Genomic DNA, 23,797 nt, shown 5'->3' with positions numbered 1-23,797 from the left:
CTGTCACAGTCAATTGACTGATGTGCTCCAAGTATGGAATGGTCTTCCTTCTTGAAGAATGGATGAAAGGACCTGGGAAATGCCTCTCTATATTCGAGGCCATTAGGGTCATTTAAGTGTTCCTAAAAGAAATTAAAGCAGAGCTTCAGTAGGGAAAAATGGGGGATTTGAGGTAGAGGAGGGGAGACTAAACCCTACAGCTAAATAACAGATTTAAGGCTCTTCCTGAAGAGAAGGAAGTTCCAAAGAGGAGGCAACTGCTTGTCCTCCAAGGAATCACAGCAGAACCACCAAAGCCATCAGGGGAGAAATCCTCCAATAAGAGTCAGAGGAAGAAATAAAGAGTAAAACAGTGACTGATGATTCCCTGTGTAGGGACACACTGAGGCAGTTATTTGCTCACATGCTAACAATAATAGAGAAGTCTCTTGTATTACAGTGGCATATATCTAAGATTTATCAAAATGGAAGTCTGTAATGCAATTCTAGTGTTTCATGTAGGCACAAATCATATTGCCAGAAGGCACCTAAAGTATTATAAAAGATTATGAGATTTTGAGCAAGAAACTAAATATAATATAGGCACTGTTTGTTTTTTTTTCTCACTGTTGTTTACTGATGGCAAACAGTACAAAAGAAAAAGCAATTTGGGAAGTAAACAGTTGGCTAAAATAGTGGTGTCTGAGAATGGGATTTGTACCATGACTGTACCATGACTTAAATCCAATGGTTAGAGACACCTACCTGGGGATGGACTAAACTTAATAAAAGCAGGTAAGAATGAATGGTTAGTTGGGCATATGCAAACTTAATCAAAAGGACTTTGAAAAAGGATGGGAAAGGGAAGAAATTGCCTAGCTTTAGGCAATTTTCTAAGCTAGATACCATGGATAGCTGGAACGAAGAAAGAATAGAAAATGAGACACTCAGAAATCACAGCAGATAAAATCCAAGAAAGGAGACAATAGTAAACTCAATGGCCTCAGCTACCTATAAATACTCAAAATTTATGCAAGAAGCAAGAAGAACTAGTTGTCCTAACATAAGGTAGCATATTTGACCAGAAGCATCACTGAGATTGATGGGATAAAATCCAATATTGGAATATGGCCCAAGACGGGTGTACCTTATTTACAAGAAACAGGACAGGTAAAGGGGAAGAAGAATGGAGTAGAAAAACAGTGTATATTAATAAGTTATTCTCATGTGAGGAAATCCAGGAATGTGAATAAATAAGAATAGTGGAAAACATTTGGACAAAGATCAATGGAAGAAGAAATACAAGCAATTTTGTATGCCACAGACCACCTAAACAGAAAGAAATAGATGAGTTCAGGAAACAGATCATAGACCTTGGCATGGAGAAGTGGTCTAGCTATCTTTTGGAACTCTCTCTCTGCCCAAAGGAGAACAGCTAATAACATCCTGATTTGCATTAATAATAATTTTATCCTTAAAAAATTGGAACTAACAAGAGGAAATTCTATATCAGATCTAATTCTCACTAACTGGGAAAAGCTGGTTGCTGGGGTGAAAATGGTGGGATCTTTGAAGGAAGTAACTACTCCTTCTTAGAGGTTGTGATTGAAGAGGAGAAAAGTTGAGTGTAGTTTGACAGGTACCCTAGGTTTCAGGAAGTATAGGGGAAGGAAAAGTAGGACTCCATTCTACAAGGAAAGTTAGCCCAAGAATGAAAAATTCTGAAGACCAAGGGAAATGATCCCAATGAAGAAGAAAAATGGAATTGTCTGAAGAGTAAGCTGCAGCTGCACAAGGAACTGACCACCCAATTCATATTTTTTAAAAGATAGAAATTGAAGATGGAAGCACACATAGGCAAAAGAAGATGAATGAAAGAGTGGCACAGTCCTATAAAAATAGTGTCAGGAATACTAAAGTCCAGAATAGGCTGAGGCTGATAAAGGGATCTATGGACACCAAAAAGGGAGTTCGAGAAGAGGCTGGGGGTGGAGTGAGCATAACTGGCTGTCCAGAATGACCTGTGGACTGGACAATAGCTGATAGAGAGCTGATATGGGGAGCCAATATCCAAAGTAAGTAAGTAAGATGATAATAAGAGAACCCTCAGTCATCTTTGATAGATTTAAATCACCTAGTCCAGATCAACTGCATCTTTCAATGATTAAAGAATGGCTAAATGTGAGAGGCAAGCAAGGCACTGTCAGTAACAGCTGAAAAGCCATGGAAATTAGGAGAGGTAATTCAGATGTGGACAAAAAAGGGAAGAGAATAAAGTCTAAAAGTATAGGTCAGTAAGTCTGAATTCTTGGGAAAATTTTAGAATGGATCATTTTAAAAACCAGTCAGTGAACATATAGAAAAGTAGAGATTACAAAGAGAAAGCATGACTTCATCAAGCAATAAGTTATGCTAGACCAGGGGTGGGGAACCTGAGGCCTCGAGGCCATACATGGCCTTCTAAATCCTAGTCCTTTTAACTGAGTCCAAGTTTTACAGAAAAAATCCTTTTATTGTTCTGTGAAGCCTGGATTCAGTCGAAGAGTTGCACTTGAAGACCTAGAGGGCCATATGTGGCCCTAAGGCCACAGATTCCCACCCCTGTGCTAGATTAACCTTACTTTCTCCCTCCCCCCATAGGATTACTAAATTTGTGGGTGAGAGGAATGCCTAAACATAGTTTGCATACATTTTTAAAAAAAATTTTGATAAAGTAGTTCAAACTATTCCTGTGGAGAAGATGGAGAAATGTGAACATAACTGCTTAAATGGACAAATTCATAGGGGTCATTCCATTAACAGTTCAATTTCATTATGGCAGGACATCTCCAGGGCCAGAGTGCCCTAGGGATCTATGTTGTTTAATATTTTTATCAATGACTTGGATAAAGGCACAGAGGGCATGCTCATCAAATTTGATGACACAAAGCCAGGAGATATTGTAGCTAACAAGCTGGATGACAGAATCAGTATACAAAAATATGGCATCCTTCTTAGGACTCACCAGCAGGGTCATATTTAAGCTCTGGTGGACACCCAAGGACAGCCATCCCAGACTGTTGCTCAGGTACTACTTGAAGAAGCTTCTATGTGATAGCAGTCCTAGAGCAAGAGCATCGAATTGAATCTAATTAGATGAAATTTCATACTAGTGGAGGACTTATACTTGGGTTCAAAAAACCCACTTTAAAAGTACATATGGGAGAATGTGGTTAGAGAGCAGTTTGTCTCAAAGAGGTCTGGGGGCTTTTTTGGATAGCAAACTCAATCAATACCAGTCAGTAGTGTGGGGTGGGCTGGGGCTACCTCATGAGAGGCATTTGCTTCTAGGAATAAGGAAATAAGAACCTTCTGTACTCGGTCCTTGCACTATCTGGACTGCTAAGTTCAGCTCTGAAATGTTAGGCTGGTATCCAGAGAACAACCAAAGCTCTTGTTTCTATGTCACAAAGGAAAAAGAATTCCAGGCATGTTTGGCCTGGGGAAGAAAAGACTCTGGGGACACATGTGATGACTGTCTTCAGGTATCTGAAGGGCTGCCACATACATAGGAGGGATGAGAATTGTTCTATTCAGCTGTAGAGGGCAGAAACAAGCAGTGGATGGGAAGACATGAATTCAGGCTTGATATTTTGGCGAACTCTCTAATGACTAGAGCTGTCTAAAAGGGGAACAGCTGAACTGCGAGGTGATGAGTTTTTCCCTCAGTGGAAGTCTTCAGGCAGAGCCTGGATACCAGAGATGATAAAAAGGGAGATTCATTGGGTGTGGGTTGGACCAACAGTGCTAAATTCTGTGATCCTCTATGAAGTATAGAGTAACCTGACTTGCCCATACCAGGAGGTGTTTGTGGCTTCTCAAGCAATAAAAATAGGCCATCTTCCATGCCTGGGTTGTATTAGGATTGGAGAACAGAGTTAGCATTGCCTTCTCAGGATCCAGATGTTCAGATGGAACTAGAAATCAACAATACAGCAGGAGTTACACTGAGGAAAAACCAGTATCTCAGTTCCTATGATCAACTCCATTTTCAAATAACTGATGCAAGAGTTTATAACTTTCACAACTTTCAATAGCTTTCCCATTTCTCTATTTGTTCTGAAAAAACCCTTCTTTCTTATTACTAATAACTTCTCATGTTGCTTTGGCAACATGACTCCCTAATCCCCGTTACTACCTACTTTTTCTTGCCAGATTTCCTAGTCTACATGGAGGGTATGGACCCAAAAGAAGTTAGCATACTAGAATTTGGCAAGGGAAGACTTTGATCCCTGGATACAGACAGGGTGGAGAAGAGAAAAAAACTTACGTTTTCCCAACGTTTTAGAGCCCAACGGCTTTTCCTTCACCTGTTCTGCATAGATGCTGCCACATACAGCAACCAGGCTCCAGCTAGCTCTCCTTATCATGCACCCAAAGAGTTGCTCCTCTTGCAGGAGACCACCTTCAGTTTCGCAAGCTCTAAGGAGCTCCTTACACAGGAGATGCCATTCAACCCCAAGTGGTTCTGCAGGGCAGCGTAGTGTACGCAGAGTCCCAGAGATGGCATAAGCTACCCCAGAGGGGATAGGGCTGGGGCCCTTTAGAGATTTTGGTGCTTTCTGATTAAAGTCAATCAATGGTTTCTGCAGAGGCCAGCCACAGGCTTCTATGCCATTGTCCTCTCCAAGTAAGAGATCCAGCAGGGCATGTGCTTGTGGGGGTGCCTGCCACAGGAGGTCCCAGAGGGTGGAAACACCTTTTGTGCCAAGCTGGGGTGCCCAATTCTCCCCCTTCCTAATGCTGTCAGTCAAAGGCCCTATATCATCTTGTGGTATGGCCTCATACAGCTCATGTAGGAAGAGTAGTTGGTCAGAAATGCCTAAAAAGCTACCACTTTGTGCTTTCTTATCTTTCCTTCATGACCAATATAGAATTTGTTACCAAAATCTGTTCTCTCCTTCAAAATGGAGTCATCACTTCCTCTACATTTGCATAGTCGTCAGGGCCTCGTCACTTCATTATGCTAACAACTTCCTAGCTGCCTTAACTGCTTCTAGTCTTTCCCCAACCCAACATACCCTACATATTTGACACAAGGACTGGCCCTATGATTTCATTCCTATAAGACCCCTCCTTTCTATAAACCAACAGCACTTAAAGTTAGTATCATATTGTTTAGCACCTAATTGCTCCAGTTATATTGTCTTTTCTCTCCAAGCAGACTTAGTGCCTTGGGCATTGTGACCATGTTTTCTATTTTTCTTCTATGTTTCATAATTTAGTATAGTACAAAGTACACAGTAGGTCAGTAACAGCTTTTATAGACTCAGGAATGGCTCATGGGACTGTGGGGCCCCTACTCTTATAGTGTGACAACCTATTTCCCTTTCTCTTCTAACAACCAGTCTAACCAATCTATAAGCAGTAGAGAAAGTAGGTAAAATAAGCAGCTATAAGCTCTGGAAGGATACCTAGAATACTTTGACAGCTATGTCTCAACCTCCAGTAGAACTGAAGGTCCTTGAAGGGCAGAGAATATTTCCTTCTTGTTTTAGCATTCCCAGGGCCTACTAAGGTACCCTGCATGCAACAGGTGATTAATAAATGTTTGCTAAATTAAAGGAAACCTAGACTGGCATAGGAGGGGAAAGAATACCGTGTATCCTCTGTCTTGAAAGTCAGCTTTTCCTAGATGCACATTAGCAAGGGGAACAACTTTAATAACTTAGAATAAGCTGGGGAAAGAAACATGTAATACAAGCTTTCTTCCTAGTCTTTTCCCCAGAGAGGCTCACCTTAAGGATGTCTTCTGGAATATTATTTTGTAGATCTTCTGATAGCAAAAGAAACTCTGTCCTTCTCCATAAAGTAGACAGGGGGAATTTCTGGGAGAATTGGAAAGAAGAACCACAGAGGCTAAAGTCCAAGTTGAGGGCAAACAAATTATAGGCACACGTCTCACCTGGACCAGCCTATGACTTGAGGTTGTCCTGAAATAAAGTACACTTAAGGCAGTGAAATCAGCAAGATCAGAACTGCAGGCACACCAATTACAATGATATTAAGAAAAAAATGGGAAAAGAAAGGAAAGCAGGGCTAAAAGTGATAGAACTGTGGACAGACCTGGAAGGAGACAAATAACAAAAGCAACTTGTGTGCTTATTTGTTAATTATTTAGGTTCTGTATATTCCAAAAGTCAACTAAATTCTACATACTACATGACCCAATAATGCAACTTATTCAGCCTATACCCTGAAAATATCAAAGACAAAGGAAAAGGACCCATGTGGCACAAAAATATTTATATCATAACTTTTTGTGATACTGTAGCTGCAGCACAAAACTTGAAAATAAAGAGACGCCCATTATCTGAAAAACAGCTAAACAGGTTGTGGCAGGGCAAATGGTCATAGCCGGATCTCATGGTAACTCAGCAGAGGTCCAGTAAAGTTAGACCATTCCCATACCACAAAGGTGAAGCCCAACACAACTGTGAATTCTCTGCCTGGATTCTTCCCCTATGGTTAATAAATCCCCACTTCCCTCTTACTCTTTCAGTCTGAGCGATACTGAATTCCTGTCTGAAAGAAAATTATACCATCCCCTCTCCCTCTGTCTTTATCTCAAAGCCCCTTGACATCCTCCCCCCATTCTCTCCTCCTTCATCCCAATCTCTTCTTGCCCTTGTCAAGGCTCTCCCTGCTATGTGTACTCCTGATAGAAAGCAGAGATTGTTTTGTCTTTGTATTAATATCCCCAGAACCTAGCATAGTGTCTGGTATGCAGTAGATACTCAACAAATGCTTGTTGATTAACTCATCTCACCCCCTAATGTCCTCTCTATCATATTGTGCTATCATTCCTTCTCTTTCTCTAATATTCCTTCTCTATCTGCTCCTCATTCCTTCCTTGATGCTTTCAAACATACCTATCAATCACCCATCCTTTCTCATCTTTACCTCCTGGCTTCCTCAAAGACCTAACTAAAATTTCACCTTCAACAGGAAGCCTTTTTAAAGCCCTTCTTGATTCTAGTGCCTTCCCTCCTTTATTTTTATTTATCCTGTGCATAGCTTGTTTATATGTATTTGCTTGTTGTTTCCCTTACTAGAGTATGAGCTCATTGAGGGGGAGGACTGTCTTTTGCCCTTTTTGTATCCCCAGCATTAGCACAGTGCCTGGCACATGATAGGTCCTTAATAAATGGTTATGGATTTCCCGGATTCCTGTAGTAGCTTCCTATTTGGTCTCCCTGCCTTGAGTCTCTCCCCTCTTCAGTCCACTCTCCACACAGCTGTCAAAATGGTTTTCCTTAAGTGCTGACATTGTTACCCTTCTCAAACTCCAGCAACTTTGTGTTTTTTCCAGGCTCAAATATAAACTCCTTTGTTTGGCATGTAAAGTCCTTTATAATCTGACCCCAACCTACATTTCCTGCCCTTCCAGGAACACTGCAGCCCTTCCAGGCTGGACTTCTTAATGTTATTCCTATATAACCGTGCATCTCTCACCTTGGCACTGGCTATCTCCCATGCCTGGAATGGTTTTCCCTCCTCTTCACCTTCATTTTGGAGAGTCTCTAGTTTCCTTCACGGCTTAAGTGAAGTGCTACTGTCTATATGAAGACTTTTTGAATGTCCCTAGAAACTGTTGGTTCCCCTACAAAACTATATTATATCTACCCATGTATATACATGTGGTCTCTCCCAGCTAGACGGTAAGGCACATGCAGGGGCAAAAAAGTTTCGACTTTAGTCAGTGTATACTGAGATCCCAGCACAGTGCCTGGCATAGAGAGATGCATAATAAATGTTTGTTAATTGATTCAAAATAAAAGGGCAGTCAATTTTATGCCCAAGTCCCCACTTTACTTCTAATTAGAGCAGATGAGACAAAAGGCCATAGTAATCAGCTTCAAACATTGCGGATAGCCCCCTTTATGCTGGAATTTCTGTGCTGATCATGATGAGAAGTGGATATGTGAATTATTCTCCAAGAATATAGAAGGCTTAAGGAAGTGCTGTATACTCATTTTTCAGTATTCTAGAATGGGTGATTTTATATTAAGTTGTGAGAGGCAATGTGAAATAGCATCAGAATCAGCTGAGTTCAAGTTCTATCTCTGACATACTAGCTTTATAGCCCCAGTCAAGTTCCTTCATTTCTCAGTACCTCAGGAAATTCTCTAAATATACGAGTTATCAAGAAGTTATGAAGGTCTTCTACCTTGGCAGAAGTTCCTCACTACCTACTGTCTCCATCAGTGAAACCAGAGGTCCAGTTAGAAAAATAAAAAAGGAGTCTCATCTTCTCATTTCACAATTACATTTAGCCTAGAGGCATAGTTTCTAAACCTTTAAGTTTCACAACCTTTTCCAGTTCAAAAATTAATCTCCTTATCCCCATGGACCAATATGAACAAATCTGTGGTCTGAGGTGGGCCCATGGACCAAGAAAAACAATGCTATATATCAAAACCCTGATGACATCTATTATAGCTCTTTTAAATAAGAAACAAGATGAAGGGAATCCCAACCTAAATTAGGAGCACCTGCCAAGATGAGGATGGCTGATGGATTTACCTACTTTCCATTCAAAATACATAATCCTATTTCTTCCTTGTTGCTGTTAAATATATCATTTAACACTTAATACTGAAACATGACTAAAACTAATTCTACTTGGGTAGCAATTAAAGTATTCAGTCACTGTCAAAACGCCCACCAAAATTCTTTGTATATTCATTTTCATTTACTTAGCTTACTTGATTGTAGTTAATGCATAGCCTTTCTAGTTTGAAGTTTTTTTCTATTTGCATTATTTCATAAGGGTTTTTCCAGATTTATTTGGCTTTAAAATTCTGATCTTAAGAGATCTGAGTCCATTCTTTCTGGGGGTGCTTGTCAGTAGCTAGGGGTTTCTCAGGGGTTCCTAATTTTTCCAGTATTACAGTGCAATAATATTCCATTACATTCATTACCACAATTTGTTCAACTGTTCCCCAAATGAATATTTTTGAACGTGTGGGTTCCTTTCCTCTTTCTTCGATGTCTGCAGTATAAGCTTAAAGAGGGGCTATCACTGCATAAAAGGGTATATGCACAGCTTAAGTCATATTTGGGGAATAATTCTAAATTGCTTTCCAGAATGGATGAAGCAATTGACATCTCTACCCATAATGCACAGTGTGCCTGTATTCTTGGCCATCCCTTCAACAATTCTTATTTTTCTTTTTTGTCAGCTTTGCCAATCTGAAAGGTATGAGGTAGAACTTCAGAGTTGTCTTAATTTGCATTTTTATTATTAATTGGGAGCGTTTTTTCACAAGGATTTTGATAGTTTGAATTTATTTCATTGAGAATTGCCTGCTCATATCCTTTCACCATTTCTCTATTGGGGAATGACTCTTAAATATTTGAATCAGTTTCTTATATATATTGGATATCAGATCTTGGCCAGAAAAATTTGTTGCAAAGCAATTTCTTTCTATCCTTTGTACTTGTCAATCTCAATGACATTAAATTTAAATGTTTGTTGAATAAATGGTATTCCATCTCATTAATTTAATACAAATTATTTAATCACCTTCCTATTTTTTGACAGTTAGGTTACTTCAAGTTTATTACAACTACATTTCAAACTTCTATGATAAACTTGGAATAGGTAATTATTTTCCTTTTTTTTTTTAAATTTCAGTACCTCCAAGTTCCAAAAATGAACTTGCTTGGTCAAAGGGGATGATTATTGCTGTAGTTTTTACCGCATACTGCTCAAGTATGGCCTTTTCCTCCACAGCCCTACCAATACTAAGCTCCACCACCTTTCATTATTTTCACAAGTCTAATGGGTGTGAAGTGGTACTTCAAAGTTATTTTAATACACATCTCTGTGATTATTAGTGAAATTGAAAGTTTTTGAAGTGATTATTAACAAGTTTTTTTTTCTTCTGAAAATGATCTTATTCTTATCCCTTGGATATTTACCCACTGTGGAATGAAAGTTACCATAGAACATTATGAACAGGCCAAGATGGCGGCTGGTAAGCAGGGACTAGAGTGAGCTCCGTACTGAGTCCCTCCAAAAACCTATAAAAAATGGCTCTGAACCAATTCTAGAATGGCAGAACCCACAGAACAGCAGAGGGAAGCCGGGCTCCAGCCCAGGACAGCCTGGATGGTCTCTGGGTGAGATCTATTCCACACAGAGCTGGGAGCTGGGAGCTGGGAGCTGGGAGCTGGGAGCTGGGAATGGAGTGGAGCAGAGCCCAGCCTGAGCGGCGTGGAACAACCAAACTTGGAGTGGGGCGGATGGGGCCCCTAGCGCCCTGAATATGTGAGCTGCGGCAGTTACCAGACCCCTCGACCCACAAACACCAAAAACTGCGGAGAAGGTTAGTGGGAAAAGATGCAGGAGTGGAAGGAGTTCGCGGTTCGGCTTCCAGCCCCGGGGGCAGTGGAGGTGGGGCAGCTACAGCTGTTGTTACTTCCGGCTCCAGGCCCACCTGGTGGGAGGAATTAAGTGGCAGATCAGAGCAGGAGTGCAACAGCCTGCTGAAGATCTAAGCCCAGTCCGGACTGGGGGTTCTTGGGGAAGTAGTAGTGCGGGTCTGACAAAGCTGGCACCTCCCCCCCAAATGTGGAACATAGAACTCGTTAGTCTACAAGCAGTCATACCCCACTGAAAAACTCAAGGGTCAAGTTAGTTGGTTGGGAATATGGCCAGACAGCGAAAACGTGCCCAGATTCAGTCTCAGACTTTGGATTCTTTCTTTGGTGACAAAGAAGACAAAAACATACAGCCAGAAGAAGACAACAAAGTCATAGAGCCTACAACAAAAGCCTCCAAGAAGAACATGAACTGGCCCCAGGCCATAGAAGAACTCAAAAAGGATTTGGAAAAGCAAGTTAGAGAAGTAGAGGAAAAATTGGGAGGAGAAATGAGAAGGATGCGAGAAAACCATGAAAAACAAGTCAATGACTTGCTAAAGGAGACCCAAAAAAATACTGAAAAATACACTGAAGAAAACAACACCTTAAAAAACAGACTAACTCAAATGGCAAAAGAGCTGCAAAAAGCCAATGAGGAGAAGAATGCCTTGAAAGGCAGAATTAGCCAAATGGAAAAGGAGGTCCAAAAGGCCACTGAAGAAAATACTACTTTAAAAATTAGATTGGAGCAAGTGGAAGCTAGTGACTTTATGAGAAATCAGGATATTATAAAACAGAACCAAAGGAATGAAAAAATGGAAGACAATGTGAAATATCTCCTTGGAAAAACCACTGACCTGAAAAATAGATCCAGTGAGATAATTTAAAAATTATTGGATTACCTGAAAGTCATGATCAAAAAAAAAAGAGCCTAGATACCATCTTTCAAGAAATTATCAAGGAGAACTGCCCTGATATTCTAGAGCCACAGGGCAAAATAGAAATGAAAGAATCCATCGATTGCCTCCTCAAATAGATCCCAAAAAGAAATCTCCTAGGAATATTGTCGCCAAATTCCAGAGCTCCCAGATCAAGGAGAAAATACTGCAAGCAGCCAGAAAGAAACAATTTGAGTATTGTGGAAACCCAATCAGAATAACCCAAGATCTGGCAGCTTTTACATTAAGAGATCGAAGGGCTTGGAATGCGATATTCCGGAGGTCAATGGAGCTAGGATTAAAACCTAGAATCACCTACCCAGCAAAACTGAGTATCCTGTTCCAAGGTAAAATATGGATTTTCAGTAAAATAGAGGACTTTCAAGCTTTCTCAGTGAAAAGACCAGAACTGAATAGAAAATTTGACTTTCAAACACAAGAATCAAGAGAAGCATGAAAAGGTAATCAAGAAAAAGAACAAGAAAAAGAAATTGCAAGGGACTTACTAAAGTTGAACTGTTTTGTTTACATTCCTACATGGAAAGATGATGTGTATGATTCATGAGACCTCAGTATTAAGGTAGTTGAAGGGAATATGCATATATATATATGTATATATGTTTATGTATATATATATATGTGAATGTGTATGTATGTATATATCTATGTGTATAGGTATGTATGTGTATGTATGTGTGTGTATATATATATGTGTGTGTTTTTATGTATATATATATATGTAAAAGAGAGAGAGCAGACACAGGGTGAGTTGAAGATGAAGGGAAGATATCTAAAAGAAATAAAATGAAATTAAGGGATGAGAGAGCAACATACTGAGAGAGGGAGATAGGGAGAGATAGAATGGGGTGGATTATCTCACATAAAGGTGGCAAGAGGAAGTAGTTCTGTGGGAGGAGGGGAGAGGGCAGGTGAGGGGGGAATGAGTGAACCTTGCTCTCATCAGATTTGGCCTGAGGGGGAATACCATACATTCTCAGTTGGGTATCTTACCCCACAGGAAAGAAGAGGGAGGAAGATAAAAAAAATAAAAGGGGGGGGAAGATGGAGGGGAGGGCAGATGGGGGTGGAGGTAATCAAAACAAACACTTTGGAAAGGGGACAGTGTCAAGGGACAAAATTCAATAAAGCGGGATGGGTTGGGAAGGAGCAAAATGTAGTTAGCCTTTCACAACATGAGTATTGTGGAAGGGTTATACATAATGATACATGTGTGGCCTAGGTTGAATTGCTCGACTTCTTAGGGAGGGTGGGTGGGAAGGGAAGAGGGCAGAGAATTTGGAACTCAAAGTTTTAAAATCAGATGTTCAAAAAAAAAAAGTTTTTGCATGCAACTAAAAAATAAGATACACAGGCAATGGGGCATAGAAATTTATCTTGCCGTACAAGAAAGGAAGGGAAAAGGGGATGAGAGGGGAGGGGGGTGATAGAGGGGAGGGCTGACTGGGGAACAGGGCAACAAGAATATAAGCCATCTTGGAGAGGGGGGGAGGGTAGAAATGGGGAGAAAATTTGTAATTCAAACTGTTGTGAAAATCAATGCTGAAAACCAAATATGTTAAATAAAAAAATTTAAATTAAAAAAAAAATAAAAATAAAGAAAAAAAAAGAACATTATGAACAGCTCCCTAGATAATTGAAAGGAACAGGTTAAGGCTTCCATTTAGAATTCTAAAGCCAAGCTGACCAACATTTATTTTATTCATTATTTGACAATCATTATCCACAGATTCATAAACAGATTTCATATTCATATTTTTCTTCAACAGTCAAGAAATTATTTACTTTTTCTAAAACACAGATGCCAACCATCTTGAGTACAAGAACCACCCTGAAAATAATATCTAGAAAAATTACAACAAAATGAAAGGGAAAAAAGCAAAAATAGATCAAAGAAAAGGAGAAGAAGGTTACACACTAATCTGAAAATCAAAAAGGAAACTTTTAGCAGAAGTTAGGAGGTTTAGAAAAGGAAACACAGCGAGCAAGCTAAAAGAAAGCAAGACATTTTTGTCTGGTTTTGAAGTACCTTGAGAAGGAAAGTCAGAGGTTAATGCTGCAGGTTCCATGTGGGTTTTAGGGTAAGTTTAATCAGCTCCCAAAGGACTCATCACATCCTTAAAGTTGTTTTAAAAAACAGAGTTGCTGTGGTTTTAAGGGGCAAAACTATTTACTTTAATCCTGGAAAAACCAAGACAAAAGCTATGCTCAGCCTGTGCAGAGAAAACAAAGGAAAAGGACAGGGCAGGGTGACTGGGGATAACCAAATCCCTGGGGTGTAGGAAAACTGCTGATCCAGTTGAGCAAGCGTTCATAAAGCAAGCAAATGAGAGGGGAAAGTTTACTTGGCTGAAGAAATTCAATGTTTAACACAGAAAGATCCCTAATTGGGAACAATAAACTTTTCCTCTTCAGAAACTGTTAAACATGTTAAACTCCTTCCATAAGTCTAAAAAAAACCTAAAATCACTGCTCATACAGGCACTCTGCTTCTTGTGCCTCCCTTTTCTTGCTTGATTTTGGTCATTATGTTGTGCATTAGTACCTTCCTCAAGAAGATGGCAAAGAATAAGAGGTCTTTTTAAGTTGGTCCTCTTCATTGCTTTTTGGTATCTCTGTTGAAAAGATTTGGTCTCTGGTGACAATAAAAACAATAAAAAGCAATTTGGAATGAAGAAAGGAATGGTCTGATGAGAAGACCTGGTACATAAATACATAAATCAATATTGCCTCAGAGTAATGCTAAGAAATGTTGTAACTGATTTGGTACGTAAACTGTCTCTAAAGGGAAGAAAAAAAAAGTTCTAATAATTAAATTTTTTAAAACCCTATTTGTACCCTTAATAGGGTTAATATTCTTTGAATTATGCATGCATGTGTGTGTGCATGTGTGTGTGTGCCTGTGTGTGTGCATGTGTGCGTGTGCATGTGTATGAGTGAAGTTGCATCTAAGCCATATGTATTACAATGAGGTTGAAAAAATACTTCTGGACTTCAGTTATTTACATATTGGCCCACTACCATATATAATCAACATCTGATTGTAGTTTAACTTTATTATTAATATTAGGAGCTTTTTTCTCTCTTCTCTTTCATATCCATCCTAGTATTCAGCAGTTGTCCACTATCACACAGCCTGTAAGAAGCTTTATTCAAAGAAGCACTGTTATACAAACTTTGGCAAATCTCAGATGAAAAGAAATCACCAACAATAGAAAACAAGAGGATTCCACTACTAACAGCTCATTCTCAATCTCCACCTCAGAGGCTAATTTCGGTTGTAAAGAAGATCCTTACCCTGTCCCATTCTAGCCATTTTTCTAGCATCAGAAGCCAAATCCAGGCCAATCTTTGGGGAGTATTGGGCTGCCCACACCTGAAAAGGCAAGAAGAAATAGAGCTGCTCACGGTTTCACAACAGTGTATTTTGACTTCTTCCTTGTGACTCCATTTCTGTCAGATCTGAAAAGACAAGATGATTTCAACAAGTAACCAGCAGCCAAAAGCCTAGAAATTTGTACTGTGGAAAATATTATACTATTTTCTATCATTTCTAATTTCAACTAGACCCAAAGCCTGAATTAATGAGTAACTGGATGAAGATCCAGAACCTGGGCTTCTTTGTTCTCTCTAAAAGTTTGCTCAGGAAATACCCTTACCTCTGTCAACAAGGCCAGATTAGACTGACCTAAGGACATTACCCTAACCCCAAGAGAGATTACCTTGCTTAATATTCTACAGGTATATACTATGTTATGGAATGTAATGAGACACAGAGACGCTGGGCTGTAGTTTCAACTGACTTTTGTCAACATCCTTTACAACTCTATTCAATTAAGGAAAATCCTCTGCTTGTATCATGGTTAAACATACATGGGGGTCATAAAAATGATGTAATACAGGCTTGCTAGGTCTGCTACAATAACGTATATAAGTTTTCTCGTTCCTTTGTTCAGACAGCCAGAGCTTATGCTCTGACTCCTTGTATGTACAAGTAAGCTAGCCTAGCTATGCTTTAAGGGAAAAATAATAAACAACATGGATTTTTCTATCACCTAGCTCTGTTGTTTCCTTCAACCAAATTTTCAGGTTTAACAGTTATGGTGCCGTGACTTTCAGATGGAAATGATGGAAACGGGACAATTCAGCCCAACCTTGCCAACGCTTTTGGGCACCATAGGATTAATTTTTCCTGGAATTTTGGCCTTGACAAGGTGGGGGTAAGTTGTCTTCATTCCCAGCTTCCAAAAAGAACTTCCACAAAATTGGTTTAACTCCGAAAATTCTCTTTAAGCTAGCTCTGGGGGCAGGGATCAGATCTGCAGGCAAACGCACATAGATCCCCTGGAAACACTGATTGATCTAGAAAATTAACTATGGATCAGTCAAAAACTAGAATTAGAAGTCCAACCGTTCCTCCACTCCCTCCCTTCCTTCCCTTGGAGGCCCTGATCCTGGGGAGAAAAACTGCACTTTGCTTTTTTCCTCCCCCTCTGCCTCCCAGGAAAGGCTTTGATCCAGAGGGAGGTAACTCTATTCTGCTTCCTCCATCTCCCCTTTCCCTCTTCCTAAGGGATAGGATATGGAGAGTCAGAAAAATCAGGAACACCAAGGCTTCCCCAAAGACCATAGGGGTGCTAATAGCTAACTCATGAAAGCTTCTAGTTCTCTGTTGTTTAAACTCTGAGCTCAGTCTGTATTTGTTCTGTTATTTGTTTTGTTGATTGTCTGTTAACTGTCTGTGTGAGAGCCTGTGCTGTGAAATGTCTATACTTTGGTAAAATCTGAAATGCAGGTAGCCAGAGAATTCTAAGGCTGCAGTTAGGGAAACAGAGACTCTTTTTCTTTTTCAATGTCTGGTCTGGCCAACTGGACTTGAAGAAAAAAAAATAGAGCTGAAACATTTTAGCAGATTCTGGGATTTAATCATTAAAAGTTTGGAAATTGGTTAGTTGGATTTTGGGACAGAACTCCTGAGACTATAGATCACTCCAGGAACTCTCACTGGTGCTAAAACACCCTCCCAATGCTGATCACTTAGGTGAAGTTTACTTGAGTTACAATCATTGAGATCTTTCACCATTGTCCTGACTCTGACCGAGCCAGAGCTGCAGTAAAAGTCAAAGCAGCTAAAACAAACTCCTTTCCTCCCAGATCAGATTAGGAGAGAATGCGGGAGAACTGCAGGGAAAACTTAAATCACCCTTCCCCACCTGGCAAAAAGGAGGAGAAGGACAGAAATTCAGAGACTGACAGTATCATGACAGTCCTGTGCCCCTGGATACCTTTGTAGCCCATCCTTTTTGGCAAATCTTGGAAATATCACCCAGGTCCTATGCATTCTGCCCACTCTGTCCTCAGCAGCTGCAAACTGCCCTAGGCTCAGTAACTTCTGCAGTTGTGGGGGAAGGGTAAGGTAGATAGATTTGGACTTTCTGCCTTCCAGAATTGTCACAACTGGGATACTAGCTTCTGCTCTAGGTAACTTCACACTTCTGTGTTCCAGTTGCAAAACTGTATTTTAATCTCTGTTTGACCTGTTTCCTGAGTTTTAAAGGGAAAATAATAATGATGGTTGTCATGGGATCAAAATGATGATGATTGTAAAATGCTTAACATAAAGTCTGGTATATGTTAGATACAACATTATTATTATCTCTCTCTGATTTAATGTAATTGTTAATTTAAAGTGGTTTTTAAATACCAAAAGTAATAAGCTGAATAATTTCTATATGTGGAAATCTGGAAATGCAATAGATGTCATTTGAAAATTATTGTTTCTGTATTTCTAAACTTGCATTGTGTTCCCAAAAATTCTCTTAGATTGTGAAATTTGAGAAGACCATTGTGTGGTAAGAAATGATATTATAGCAATTTTAATCTGATTTTGATATGTGTGAATTGGGCTTTTAAAGGGATGTGATAAAATTTGGAGCTATTATATGTGGTTATAACAAGTAAATAATTAATAATACTGATATTTAACCATGAGAACAGACTTTCTGTGTGAAAAAGTTTTCTATTATGAGAATATATGTGGTGATTTAAAGTTATAGTTTCAAATAATGATATGAAAAATTCTCTGTGCAAGGAGATTTAGAAATATGTTCACCTAACTGATAAATGGGTTGTTTCAAGTTTTAAAATGCATAATTATGTTTAGGGCACTGTTCCATTTCTAAATTGTGTAATTTGACAAACAGATGTATCAGCAATATTGAAAATGTGGTAATCTTTTACAATGCTAAGAGTATTGGGCCTTAGAAATTAAAATGTTACCACTAGTGATTAAAATAATACCTCTTATAATCTGGACATTGTTAGATTAAGAATTGTAGTTAATTAAGAAATTGAGGTTATTAACTGAAACAAGAACTTTTGAAACCATCTAGTCATGAATTCTTATCCATCTTGTGTGGTTTCCTGTGTAGAGGAATTCTTATGGAAAAAGTTTTTAAAGTCCTGGTAAACCTTATTATTGGGATAAGGCTAATTAATTGGGCATGTAATTATAGAAACTAAGTGTCCTCCCTATTACAACATGTTTTTGACTAAGGAACTTTGTAATATCTAGGAATTCTGGGCAATATTTGAGAATGAGGACATTTGGCACCAACTTAGTTAATGAATTCCAGAATTTAAGGGTTAATTTGCTTTAAGGAAAAAGAAGGAGATGTCTATCATTTCAAAACCTTCTAAATAATTGTCTTCAGGAAAGTTTAGTGAGCATTCCTTTTAACAACAGGATAAAATTTTTTTAAGGAAGGGAAATAATTCTAGAAATGTTTTGGAAAATGTTTTTGTGATTTTAAGCAAAAGTTAGAGCTTATCAATGTGTATAAGATTTGATTCCTGAAGTGTCCCTTTCCTCAGCCTGTGAGGTTGGTCATTAACCTGCTTGCTTTGTTTAAGCTGGGATGGGATTCCAGTACAGACAGTTATGTCAGTAAAAAGTATTAACTTATGAGTTGTCTTGTCTTATGGTTGAAACATGAAGGAAGACTGAATAATGGGCTTGAGAGATTGGAAAGGTAAATAAAGGTTTTATTGGAAATACAAAAGGCAGATAAGAAAGTTTGGGGACAAATTGGAGTTTGCTAAGCCTCTCCTGTCTCAAGAAAATACTAGTTTCAGATGGTTTAAATAAGTTGAGAAAGAGTGTGAGAAAGTATTTTAGAAGACAGAAAAGATATGTAGCTTGATTTGATAATTATTAGCTCAATGAAATTTGGGACAGTCCTATCTGAAGGATATTTATTTGCTATTTAAGATTTTATGGGACTACAATTTAATATTGTTTTAAGCTCTGATTACAGGGATAGGTCACGTGAAGCCAGTAGTGGTATGACAGGCATTACAGGCTGAGAATTTTTAAAAGTGGATGTCTGTGCCTAGGAAAAAGTCTTGAAGACAACCTTGGACACAACCTAGGTAGGATCTTCCTGACTCTATTTCCCAATTTGGCTATTTCCTTTCTGAAAAGGAAAATCCCCACCTGATTACTCCTAAGCCCTGCTTTCAGCATCTAATGGCTATATGATTGGCTATCAGATATGACTTATGCCTGGAATCAAAAGAGCTAAGGAAATTCTTTCCTTCTGTTAAGATATATGAAATTGTCCCTCTTTTGTTTCATAGCAAATTTATATTATCAAGAAGTTTTGTAAGCACAATGCTAACTCTATTAGGTAATAGATGAATATTGGAATATCTCTGAGTTATTATAATAGGATACAGGAATGAATAGCTTACAATTTTCACCTATGTTCATGACAAAGTAAAGATCAGAAGGATATAGAGATAACATCCTCCAAAAGGAAGAAATGATTAGACGAAGTAATAAGCAAAGATGTAATTTGATAAATGTCTAATAAAAAAGAAAGGATAGCAATATTTGAGGAAAAGGCAATAGGATCAGATTGATTCCTCTAAGAATTCTATACAGATGTGTATGATCGGCTCCAAAATTTATCAATGATGGAAATTCAAGCTAATAAGTGTGTTTAGGTAATAAGATCTTAAATTAAGATTTTTGCACAAAAAAACTGTATAAGTGAAATTATATCTCCTTTGTAAAGTATCTGTCTGATAATTTTAAAAGGAAGATGAGTTCAATTTATGGTTGGACCTTCATATTTTAAAGGATTCTTATACCAGGTACAAAATTTAGGTAAGGTTAGAAACAGTAGATGATATATGAACTGAAATACTCTGAAGTTAAAAAAAAGGAGAGCCAAATTTAAGTGATTGTACTAAGTTATATTAAGTAAGAATTGTCTGAGAATTTCTAGATCTGAACCAGAGAAGCAGAACTCTCTTTTACTATCTAGGAACGAGATAACTACAATCAGGCATCTGAAAAAAAAATTTTGTTGCTTTAAATGGACATTGGAAATATGTAACTGGGATTTAAAGCTACTTTGTATAAAAATTGTGCAATTAATTGCTGGAATTAAATCAGAAACATTGTAAGTTTTGTTAAGAATGGTTTGTGGATTATTTTGTAAATGCCATCAAAGAGACATGGCATGACTAAAAGTTTATGATGATATATGTACTGAGCTACCGGGATACAAGGAATTTAATGTTAGTCAACATTGTTAATAATGATTGCATTACTCTATATGGTTCATGTTTAAGTTTTCTTGGCTATCTAATATGTAAATATAAAACATGTGACACGTAAATTTCCCCCTCCATTGTGAACCGTCTAAGTGGTTTGGTCTGTACTTAATGTAATTGTGCAGTTTCGTGTGAATTGTGAGAAAACTTTATTGTAATTATTTAAACTCAGCCCTGTGTGGCTGGGATGCTGAACCATTTATTGTATTTGTTTGAACTTAGCCCTGCGTGGCCGGGACCTATGTTGTGCTGTTTTTCTCTCAATTATCAAATCATATGTGTTCTGGGAGCTCCTGTTAGATCTGACTACTTCTACCACTGCCAACTTGTGGATATGGACTCCTTGATCCTTCTGTCACATCTGCCCCTTATCCCAAGTGGATATCTGAGCCCATAGGACACCTTGCCCTCCAGTTTCAAAGAGCCTGAAGGGGACAGCATCGGACACAGGCAACTTTCCCAAGAGCCCGGATCGAAACCTGAACGAAGAACTGTTCTTTCCCTTTATGATTCCCTTGCGTTCCCAACACTGTTTACCTGTACCTTTGGTGTCTTTAGCTCATTTTACTTAGGTGCTCTAGTTTCCCCATTATGCTCCCTACCCTGATACCACTTGCAACTTGCTCTCCCTGCTTGTTTACAAGTAGTTTACAATTACTGTCCATCTCTGGGGATGTCCAAATACAGAAAGGAAAAAAAAACCTGAATCAACCTAGATAAGGATTTTTAGAACTTCACCCCTGAGGAAGATAGAGGTTTTTCCATACCTTAATTGGTCTTCAGGCAAAACTTCCAGTTTGCCTTTGACCAAAAGGAGGAAATGTGGAAAATATTATACTATTTGCTATCATTTCTAATTTCAACTAGACCCAGAGCCTGAATTAATGAGTAACTGGATGAAGATCCAGGACCTGGGCTTCTCTGTTCTCTCTAAAAGTTTGCTCAGGAAATACCCTTACCTCTGTCAACAAGGCCAGATTAGACTGACCTAAGGACATTACCCTAACCCCAAGAGAGATTACCTTGCTTAATATTCTACAGGTATATACTATGTTATGGAATGTAATGAGACACAGAGATACTGGGCTGTAGTTTCAACTGACTTTTGTCAACATCCTTTACAACTCTATTCGATTAAGGAAAATCCTCTGCTTGTATCATGGTTAAACATACATGGGGGTCATAAAAATGATGTAATACAGGCTTGCTAGGTCTGCTACAATAACGTATATAAGTTTTCTCGTTCCTTTGTTCAGACAGCCAGAGCTTATGCTCTGACTCCTTGTATGTACAAGTAAGCTAGCCTAGCTATGCTTTAAGGGAAAAATAATAAACAACATGGATTTTTCTATCACCTAGCTCTGTTGTTTCCTTCAACCAAATTTTCAGGTTTAACAGTACTTAAGAACAGCACGGTAGATTTAAGGTTAGAACTCAAAGTACTGCATTAGCAGTAAATTGCTAGTCCCCGTCCCACCTCCCTGCCCCCACACATGCAATACCCAAGATTTATCTTTTTTTCCTTTCTTCAGTGTGACCTTAGGATCTAAACTTCTGGGGAGTCAGAAGATTTTGGTTTAAGTGCTGTCACTGACATAGTACTAGCCAAATGTTTCACAATTTAGTGAATCTAAGTTTCCTCATTTTAAAAATGGGAAGAACCTACTTTACATGGTTGTTAAGTACATTCAACAAATATTTATTATGTACTTCTTGTGTACAGGATATTGTACAAGGCAGAAGGGTGGATAAAACATTTAGATAAGATATCATGCCTGCATTTGTAGTATAGATCTTATAGTCTAGGGATCAGACATACATGTAATACAAAATATTATATGGTAAATGCATCAAAGTGGTTCAAAGTGCTGTGTGACAGGAAGAGGGATGGGGATCAGCAAGTACTTCGTGGAGGTAGAAGAATATGAGTTAGACTTTTAAAGAATGGGTAGAAATTCAAAAGATGAGGAAGGCTGGGGAGAACGTTCCAGGAACAGAGGAAAGCATGAACAACATGAAAGTAGGAGGGAAATGGGTGTATTTTAGAGAGGGAAAGTTTGCCTGAGGCCTAGAGCATGTAGAAGGTCATAATATGAGACAATGGTGGGATATACCTTAGCACCCACCTCATTCTGGTAGGCCTTGAATGTCAACCAAGATGGTAATATTATACCAAGAGCGAGTGAGACACGCCACAGAGTATAAGTTTTAAATGGAGAATTTATTAGCCGGCAACCATTTGGGGTTCCATCCAAATCAAAATGGCCCCAGGTTGGAGTAAAGAAGCAGTTTATACAGAAAATACAGGGTACAGAGGTTAATCATCTCTTGGAACTTACAGGGCCAGTCACAGGGTGGGGGGTGGCACAGGGACAGATCAAGGATTCTGACAGGTTATCGTTAAGTGGGATAATCTTATTGACATTCCTTGGTGGAGTCATGGAGCACCAGGGACAATTGCTAAATGCCAAAAGGTCTGAGTCCATTCTTTATTATGCAAACTGGGGTTTTCTCAGGGGTCTTCTTAGCAATAACTAATTTTCCAGTACCACAGTAAGAACTCTAGTTGATGGGCATTAAGAAGCTGCTAAAGATTTCTGAGCAAAGAAGTGACCTAACCAGACCTAGATTTGGTAATAAGGTTTGGGTTGGAAAGAGGAGTGGGAAGTTAAGTTAATGTGATAGTCCAGGGGAGGTGATGATGAGGTCCTATGTTAGAAGGGATACATGCAAAAGATAATCTGAGGTAAAACTAATGGGACTTGGCAGATGATTCGAAATGAGAAGTGATGGAGAAGATAATAGGAAGGTTTTGCCTGGTGGCTGGTGCTACCATTGGGTTGAGATGGTCACTCAGGCAGCACCAATAACCAGGGAGTCACTAACTAAAGTGACTGCAGTAAGATGGAGGATCATCGGGCCTTACAATCTACCCTGCTGCTAAGTCCTAGGAACCTGTGGACTTTGCTATCTACCACAGAACTAAATTTATTCCTATAAATGTGATCTTCCCCAGTGTGAATTCTGTGAGCAGGGGACAACATTGATTTTGTATCTGTACCCCCAATGCTTAGCACAGCTGTTAGTATGTAGCAACCATTTAATAGATATTATTTTTCATTTTCATTCTTCCATTTATCCTATGATTGAAAAAAACAACAACCTGGTGAATTTCGCTATTAGGAAGTCAGAGGTGACCTTGGAACAGCAGTTTCAGAAGTGTTCTGGAGGTAAAAGTTCAAATGATCGAGGCTGAGGTTAGAAAATGTGGTGACAAAGTGAAGGCACTTGACATCAACAACTTTTTTCAAGAAGTTTAGCAGCAAAGGAGAGGAGAGTGATGTAACAGATGGGGCAGAGTGGTCAAAAGAACAATTCTTTAGAATTGAAGACACTCAGGTATTTTTGTTGGCAGACAGGAAGGAACCAGTGGGGAGAGAACTGAAGATACGTCAAACAGAGGGAATGACTGCAGAAGTGAGGTCTTAGAAAAGGCAAGAGCAGGAGGCAATGGGTTGGAGTAGGAGGATTAACAAAATCTCCTCTTCTGAGATCAGAGGAAAGGAAGAGATGGTAGCTGACAATGCTGATTAGTTCTGAGGAATGAAGGAGGGCTGAGTGACAAGAAGATGGCCTGGAAAAGACCACTGAAGAAAATACATATACTTTAAAAATTAGATTGGAGCAAGTGGAAGCTAGTGACTTTATGAGAAATCAAGATATTATAAAACAGAACCAAAGGAATGAAAAATGGAAGACAATGTGAAATACCTCCTTGGAAAAACCACTGACCTGGAAAATAGATCCAGGAGAGAGATTTTAAAAAATTT

General features: G+C 38.9%; 1 protein-coding gene across 1 annotated transcript in view; it reads right to left on the bottom strand.

The window, feature by feature from the left end:
- The window catches only part of LOC118853297 (zinc finger FYVE domain-containing protein 26-like), a 62,235-nt gene that overhangs the window by 22,954 nt on the left and 15,484 nt on the right, over nucleotides 1-23,797 (bottom strand). The window contains 5 exon segments of the mRNA XM_036763317.1: nucleotides 3,817-3,935; nucleotides 4,289-4,808; nucleotides 4,993-4,995; nucleotides 5,757-5,846; nucleotides 14,643-14,798. Coding sequence (XP_036619212.1) covers nucleotides 3,817-3,935; nucleotides 4,289-4,808; nucleotides 4,993-4,995; nucleotides 5,757-5,846; nucleotides 14,643-14,798 — 888 coding nt within the window.

The sequence above is a fragment of the Trichosurus vulpecula genome, chromosome 6, assembly GCF_011100635.1.
Source record: "Trichosurus vulpecula isolate mTriVul1 chromosome 6, mTriVul1.pri, whole genome shotgun sequence".
Taxonomy (NCBI): domain Eukaryota; kingdom Metazoa; phylum Chordata; class Mammalia; order Diprotodontia; family Phalangeridae; genus Trichosurus; species Trichosurus vulpecula.
The sequence above is the reverse complement of the archived record's forward strand: the minus strand, read 5'-3'. Positions and strand labels throughout refer to the sequence as shown.